Source organism: Momordica charantia (assembly GCF_013281855.1).
Source record: "Momordica charantia cultivar OHB3-1 chromosome 11 unlocalized genomic scaffold, Mcharantia_2.0 BLBB01000011.1, whole genome shotgun sequence".
Classification (NCBI taxonomy): domain Eukaryota; kingdom Viridiplantae; phylum Streptophyta; class Magnoliopsida; order Cucurbitales; family Cucurbitaceae; genus Momordica; species Momordica charantia.
In genome coordinates this window covers 16091424-16099341 of record NW_028275159.1, presented here as the reverse complement: position 1 = coordinate 16099341, position 7918 = coordinate 16091424, and the positions used below count along the sequence as shown (strand labels likewise).

The 7918-nt window shown below is 34.7% G+C and overlaps 1 protein-coding gene across 5 annotated transcripts; it reads left to right on the top strand.

Moving 5' to 3' along the window:
• Positions 1-400: 400 nt before the first annotated feature.
• On the top strand, positions 401-7528 carry LOC111024884 (uncharacterized). Of its 5 annotated transcripts, none has more exons than XM_022302696.2 (15): positions 401-523; positions 995-1217; positions 1850-1923; positions 2006-2135; positions 2238-2311; positions 2408-2561; positions 2658-2860; positions 3431-3627; positions 3704-3805; positions 4084-4205; positions 4687-4788; positions 5275-5384; positions 5519-5606; positions 6075-6277; positions 7122-7528. In XM_022302696.2, the coding sequence occupies exons 2-15, from the start codon at positions 1107-1109 to the stop codon at positions 7336-7338; spliced, it is 1887 nt and encodes a 628-aa protein (XP_022158388.1). In that variant the 5' UTR covers positions 401-523; positions 995-1106; the 3' UTR covers positions 7339-7528. The 5 variants fall into 5 exon arrangements, with proteins under 5 accessions (XP_022158388.1, XP_022158389.1, XP_022158391.1 ...); XM_022302697.2 differs by having other exon boundaries at positions 432-523; positions 906-1217; XM_022302699.2 differs by lacking the exon at positions 401-523 and having other exon boundaries at positions 545-1217; positions 2450-2561.
• Positions 7529-7918: the final 390 nt, after the last annotated feature.

Sequence of the window (7918 nt, the reverse complement as noted above, 5' to 3'; positions counted from 1 at the left end):
AAAGGACCAAAAGTATTAGATATTGTGAAAATAACTCACCCATTTCTTTTCTTATATATATAATCTATAAATTTATATTGGCAAATTTACCTCTAACTTAAACAGTTGTACAAAACTTGATTAATTCTTTTTTTCAGTAATAGAAACAAGCAAAGTTAGTAAACAATTAAGATCATAGATTCAAAATCAAACAAGATTATAGGTTAATTATTTCAAAATAAACCAAAAAAGTCTTCCATTGGGGACAAATGAAATTAAAACCTAAATTTAATCCGAACCAAATCTGAGAAAATCGAAATCTGAACAAAAACCGAGCCATCTAGCCGAACCGGTCACATTCCACCGCCCAGACCCACAAAAAATGGAGCGGTTCAATCATGAATTTGAGAAAATCGAAAACGAAAAATTGAGCGCTTCACCAAAACGAAATTTTCGAAAAAGAAATGAAAACTCCCTCCCAAAATCACTCCTCTTCTTCTCGCGCGCTCTCCCTCTCTCTCTCTCACCGAGCTTCGTTTTGAAGGTGTGTTCAGTGGGATCTCTTTACAAATTGTGTTATCCCATGGTTGATTTGTCTACCGGTGTTTCCTGTTGAAGTGTTCAATATCGTTGATTTCGTATCCATTTGAATTTTGTTATTCTTTCATCCTTGTAGAATTCTAGATTACTGTATCATTATTCAGTAATTTGTGGGTCTGCAGATTTTTTACTTTGTGATGTAGTTACGCGTTTCTTTTTCTCTTCGGTGAGATAAAATTTGTTGCGCATGAAATTTTCACCACTGAATAGGTTCTATACAAGTATGATTGGTTTTATTTGATTGAGTTTCCGACTGGGTATTTTAGTTTGTCTTTGCATTTCGAAAGAGTTTCTGAAAGAGTGCTTCTTTGTTTCTAATCTTCAAGGACATCTTACAACGGGAGAGTTGTTGCAACTTCATCAAATCTAGTCTCTTGGATTATGTAATAAAAGAAATAACTTCTTTAAAGCGCAGGTTTTATGGCTATCATCTTTCAAAGACATGGTGATGTGATCAGCTGTAGCCTGTAATGTGCTCCCACTCATTATCACTGGAGAAGCTGCGTACTAATATTTAACAGTCAAGTATGGCAAAAGTTGTTGCTCCAAGTTCTTTACCTTCAGTTTCTCATGATATTGGTGGAGGGGCTCAAAAGGTTGGAAAATCTATAAGAAGAAAGACCCCATCAGAACTAAGGGTAAGCTTTTGACGTGCCAATGATTTAACCATTATATAATAAAGCGGGCATTGTGACATTTTGTGGCATTATTTAGATATTTCTCCTAGATTTTCCTTGTTTCAAATTCCACTAGTGTGGTTCCTTAGTGAATTAGTGTTAGTGTTGGCTTGTTGCTCACTATGCAGTCTATCACTTGTAAGAGTAGAATCAAGGTAAAAACCATGGGGTTCCGAATTATGATGTTTTCCCCCTCACTTTTGTTTTTGTGTTTGTATTTGTATTTGTTCTCTCTTCTTCAGTTGATTAAAATCAATTAATTGGTATATTGTTCTTGTTGAGAGATAGTGGTAAACTAAAGTAATCTTTAGATTTTGATTATTATTAAATTTCATGCCAAGTTTGAGTTTCAAGGTGATTTGAGAGGTATAAGATGATGTATTAAGTAAATATTTATCCGCATTATGAAGCGTCTCTTCTGGTTCTTGCTACATTGTCTAACTAGTCACTACTCATTTCAAATGAGATGATGAAACTTTTATATTTTGTGCGCTATGCTCTTATGCTCGCATTAAGAAGTTGTGTTGCATAATGTGGTTCCGTTGAAATATCATTTCTTAAACTTGTGTATATAATACTAAAATTTTTTGCAGGGAGAGCAGTTAAAGCGTTCATGTGATTTGGATCTTCTTGATGAATCTCCTTCTTCTGTTTTTGCTTCTAACAAGTGAGACTTACATTTGTTATCTTTTATTTACATAGTTTGCGATTATTTTTCTAAGCTTTCTTATTTTTATATGTTTCAACAGTGCTTTGGGCAATGGGCTTAAGAAGCCTGTGTTACTTAGAAATCCAAGATACATTGATACACGCATGGATGAGGTATATCCAGTCAAAAAAACTAGGCTTAGAATCTTATCTGGAAAAGATAATGCTAAGGTTAGTAAACTTCCTTTAAAGGTTTTGTTGCAGAATGTGTTGATATTATAAGTATTGAAGTAATTGTATTTAAGGTTATATCAATTGCTTTATAACATTTAGGAAAATAGTCCAGTGGAGCAAGCTAGCAGTTTCATGAATATATCTATGCTTTCAAATTTGGCTACGAGTCAATGGTAAGAACTTTTTTTTACATCTTGCTGCGTACTCCACTGATTTCTACTTGTTTTTTTTGTAGAGATGAGTTACCTTTGTTTAATCATTGCCTGCAGTAAGGAGAATTCTATTGGTTCTGCTGATGTTGCTCATTATAGGACTGTTAAAACTTCTCAAACCGTTGAGAGCAGTAGACAAAGTATCTTTCGAAGTGTCACTGACCTGTCATCAGGTGGTGACAAGTCATCAGGCTTGACATGCATTGATATGGTAGATTCTGGAAGCAATGTTTGACTTGTTATATTTCTTACCGAATATCATTTAAAGTTTTTTTTTTTTTTTTTTTTTTTTGTTGCAATTGTATAGGATAAAGCATTAAAAGGACTTGCTGCTCGTGAAACCACTGCAGTTTCTAGTTTACCATCAGACTCTTTCAAGAAATCCAACGATGCTTCATCTACTTATTCAAGTGATTTCTGCAGTGAAAGCTGCATACTAGGTCAAAAGGCTCCACTTGATTTTACTTTAAAAACCAGCATGCGGGTGGTCTCCTCCTCCTCACTCAATTTGTGAGTGTTCCATTACATCAAGGTGTCCTATTTCTTGGCTTGAAAATTTCATCGATTGAATGTGTTGCAAAACGTTAGCTAATAACTTTCTAAAGTTCTGTCATGAGAAAACTTATTAGCTAGGTAATTAGACCAGTTCTTTTGAGAAGATACATAGATTCTTTGAAGTGTTCTGGATATCCCATACAATTTGATTTTGATCTAACGACCTTAAGTTCTTGTGATTTATTTTCTTTAGCGTTGTTCGACAATTATTCTTGTTCTTTCGTGAGATTTATTTTTTAAAATTCCTTAAGAATCATTTGCAAACTATCCTCGTTTGAACTAGCTGTGTGTTGGCAAGTTCCATTATGATGAGAATCTATTTAGCTTTTAGAAAAAAGATTTTATTATGAATTTATGATATTATATCCAGTTGCAGGTAGCATGAATATGATTAAAGTTGACAGTCTTCTTATTTCTTCCTTTACTTCTCAAATTTGTGAATGTGCCAAGTACTTTCTATTGCTACCATAGAAGATTGAATGTAGGTCATTATTTATTGACCTTTTTGACTGTTCCCAAATTTAGGATCCACAAGACAATCGTGTCTGCTTCTATGCCTCAGTTCCTAATGCAAATTGGTTCTCAGGATCAAGTTAGAAACTGTAGTGCAGGACTGCCATCAGCTTCTCAAGCCTCAAGCTCTATAGCTCTCCATTCATGGGTTTATCCTCAATCTACCATACCATCTTCTCTTGTTTCAGTTTTGAACTCATCAGCAGCAGGTTGGGGTATATGTAAAACATAAGCTTTTGATCTCTGTGTGTGTAAATACTCATGGGTTAAGCTTTAATGATGCAGCAGCTGAAGCTGAGTTCCTTAGCAGACGTCATCTAGCTTGGGAGTACTCATTTCAGAGCCTTTATTATATGCTCCGGAATAATATTTGTAGAATTTTTTATGGTAACTACCTATAGTGATGTCGTAAAAGTTTTCTCAGACCATGGTTGTAGATTTTTGTTATTGTATCTTTCTATCTGATTTAACGATATTTCAATGCTCCTAGCAATCATGACGTTGCTCCAAATAGGTTTTAAGATACTGTTTTGACCCAATACACTTCATACTACAATATCAATAAACACTTGCTCCTAGCTTGTGTCAAATATAGTTTCTCTTTGCCCACATAAATGTCATTATGGAGTTATACCTGATTGATTGATTAATTTTGAAATTTTCAGTTTGTACATCCCAATTCGTGGTTATGTTTACAAGTGGAGAGGCCTCAGGGGGCAACAAACACTTGTGCAATGCATATCTGTCCCAGTCAACAAGGGGTTTGAGGTCTATTTTGAACGAGCATGTATGATTTAACCTTCTATTCCCATTTCCCCTGTTCCAATTTAGGAATAGCTAAGATAGAAACAAGTTTTATTTTATTTACATTTTAAACAATGGTTTTATTATTGTTGTTCTCTGGGCAGATATTCTATTTTGCAGTTGAACCTTTTCTCATTATACATTATGGTTTAAACAATTTAAATTAGAACTCTGAACTAATATGGGTGATAATGAAGGAAGGTGTTTTATTTCATTTGTAGATAAATTGTTAAGCATTTTCAGAACTTAACTCTGTCAGAATAAAATTTTGTTGCTTAGAGCTGTATTTTGGAAATATCTTTATTAGTTTGTTTTAAATTGCCACCTAGATGTGTTGGTTATGCACTCTGTTATATGAATAGTCTGTTGTAGGCGAGCTATCTAAATTCTTGCTCTATGTTTATTGTCATAAATTTAGCTTTCAATAACATTTTGTTTCCTTCTTGTTCTTAAATTTGGATCAGGATGTTTGTTTCTCAATGCCTCTTTGTCGTTCCAAAGTTGAACAAGTTAATGCTGAAGATCTGGTTGAACTTTCAGAGATAGAGAAGTATAATTTGGGACAGGTTTATATCTGTTATCTTTTCCTTGTTTTATTTTCCCTTGAATATCTGTTCATAACAAACCATCATATTTCTTGATTAAGTTGGATATGGTATATGCCTTTTCTGTCATCAAGCAACAATATGGTTGGTGGTTGGTGGTTCTTTGGTAACTGGTCCTGCTGTAATCTAGTAGCAATGTGTTGGAGCTATTGCCATTGATATTGTGTGTGTATACATGTACAAACCGTTTCAAAATACTGTATTCACTTCTCATAAAACTAGCACTAGCACTAGCACTAGCACTAGCACTAGCTTAGGGCAGGGACTTGAATTTTCCTTGTGTAAATTATAACCCTCCAAGGTAATCAGTCTGGTAATAGCTTAGGGTAGGCAAGCTCACACCTTGCATCTAGTAACAATTTTATGCAAATTTTGTGAATTAAATATTTATGGCCTTGAGCCTACTTTTTGAGGTTGCTAATAAAAATGAATATGTATTTTTTCCAGACACGACGAATTCGTTCGTTTTTTGATGTCGATAGGAGCTCTCAGTCTTTGCTGTTTTTCAGTGACAATAAAAATGTGCAAGGGTTATATGACATCCTGTTAAATTACAGGTAAATAAACACGTGCTTCGGGTAACTTTGATAAAAACAGGATGTGTATTCATATCTTTCTAATAAAAAGTTACTTATATAACAGGATCTGTGTTCACGTTGAATATGGCTGACTACTTAGTTATTGTCTTCAGATCTTTCTTGACTTCATTAGCTGGCATGGATGTTCCCCTGTTGTTATCTCCTGTTCCCTTTCAGAATGCTGCCCTTTCTTCTCCTCAGGTACGTGGAGCTAATTTATTAATTTGTGTTATCACGTCTGTGACATAGCCAATGTTGCAACTCGTATCTTTTTCAGAAACAAGTTATAGTTTCCATTGAAAGGTTGAAACGTTACCATAAAAAACCAATATCATAGCCAATAGGGTTTACATTGTGAAGCCTTGTTTTAAAAAGTGTGAAGTGCCCTCACTGAGTGCAAGTGCTTGATGCCGCACGCCTTCTTGTTTTGACTTTATTTAAAAAAAACAAAAAACAAAAAAGGGTTACAAAAACCCTCATTTGTTGATCTAGTTGAATTACAGTTTTGTCGAGGTACTCGTTCCAGTATCATGGATAGCCACAAGAGAGCATTTATCCATCGCTCAGACATTATGTTTTTCCCCTTCTCTACCATTTATTTGATATAAAGATTTTAGGCTTCTATGGCTACTTTGCTGTTGAAAAAAGATGATTGCTTTGTTTTTATAGGTCAAATACAAGGAGATGAGAAGTGCAAACCATATTGCCGCTGCATCTAAAGGATGCACATCAAAAGATGGCGAATCCGCTCTACCTTCATCTGTTGGTGTCTCCTATAACCTTGAAATTAGTGATACATATATTCCACCATGGGTTGTTACCAGTGTATGTGCTGCCGTGGGTGGTTCCGAAGGAAGAAGCTTCGAGGCCAGGTATGATTTCTGGTAGTTTTTTCCTTCCTGCTTGGGTAATATCAGCGCAAAATGGGATTAATTGAACTTTTTTATTTTTGAAAAATTCTGCCATAGCCCCTGAGGGCGGCCTACAAAGGTTCGAGGTATCTTGGTCATACCGACTTAGAGGTTTCAAGTTTGAACTTTTGGGTGAATTTAATACCTATCCTTGATGTTTCTTGAGTCTGCATCTTGGGGCGGGCGTGGGTGTTTCGGGTATAGGGGATCAAAGCTCCAACTCGGATATCAAAAAGGAAAAAAAACCACTATTCTTCCTAACTTTTTTTTCATTGTTCATCTCACCTATTATGGAATAGAGATTGAATTTTGTGTCTAATAGAGGAATTACAACCAACCAAAATTGAACTTTAAAAAGTGTCTAATAGAGATCCCTAAACTTAAAGTGTATAATAAGTTCCTAAACTTTCAATTTTACGTTTACTAAATCCACGGAGCTTTCAATTTTCTATATTATTATGTCCGACAAATTTTAAAATTCATAGATCCATATCAAGATTGAATTGTGTAAAATAGGTTCAATTTTTAAAAATGCCTAATTAGTCATGGACCTATTAGACATAAAATTGTAAGTTGAAAGACTTGTTTGACACTAAATTTGGGGATCAATTAGACATAATATTGAAATGGAAAGGTCAGAGACTTTTTAAACACAATTCTAAAAGTTTAGGATTGAACGTATCATTTAACTTGGAAATAGGTAGAAGTCATTTCAAATTTAAGTGGACATCTGTGTAGTATTCTGTCTGGATAGGCATTTGCTGCTTGGTTCCTGATGCTCGGCATAATTTTGGATGATTTTCAGCTTCTCTACAGACCCTGTCTCAATTAGCTTGAATGTTGCTCTTGGATCTGCAGCTGCCAAATCCGACTTTCCATCCACGGCCAGTGAAGGGGCCCAACTTATCGGCCATACCTTCGAGATTCCAGAAGCAATTGCTTCGCCATCCTTGCGCTCTGGCTTCTTAAAAGGTTTGAAGTATTGCGGCAGTTCTTATACAGCCTCTCTTTCTCCTGCATGACACCTTTCATTTTGCAGTATTTAGTTTGTGATTATGATAATGATGTATGATGATCATTCTTTTTTGCTGATCAACTTTATTATTTATCTTGTATTTACTCTGTATAATAAGATTCTGTGTAGCATTAATTGATCCGTATGTTTTGTGGATTGTGATTGACCAAAGATAAAATCGTGGTTTGATTGAATTATGTGAGGATTGGGGAGTCTTGCATAACTCAGGCAGGAATTTTGGTTGGTTGTAATTCCTTTGGAAAGAAGTCAATTATGATGTTCACATTTGGATGAGTTGTTTGAGTTTACTTTTCTTGGCGTAATGGTTTAATTTTTGAAGTTTAGTTTGTAACCATTTAATAATAAATATGAGATGGGCCTTTTTATATTTGATTTTAATTTACGCTCGTCTTTTGTATAAACAAAAAATAAAAAGAGAAATGATTGAATGCAGGGCTTAAAAAAGCTATAATTAAAGTATAAAAAAAAAATTCATTTTTAGATTTATAAGATATCTCTTAAATTATCTCGACGGTTTTAGCTAAGGAGTTTGTTTGGAGAAGAGAAATACCCTGGACACGTGGAGG

Coding starts and splice junctions, on each gene's coding strand:
- LOC111024884 (XM_022302696.2), top strand. CDS start 1,107: ATGGCAAAAGTTGTTGCTCCAAGTTCTTTACCTTCAGTTTCTCATGAT. Junction 2,312..2,407: donor AATTTGGCTACGAGTCAATG/GTAAGAACTTTT, acceptor CATTGCCTGCAG/TAAGGAGAATTCTATTGGTT. Junction 2,861..3,430: donor TCCTCCTCCTCACTCAATTT/GTGAGTGTTCCA, acceptor TCCCAAATTTAG/GATCCACAAGACAATCGTGT.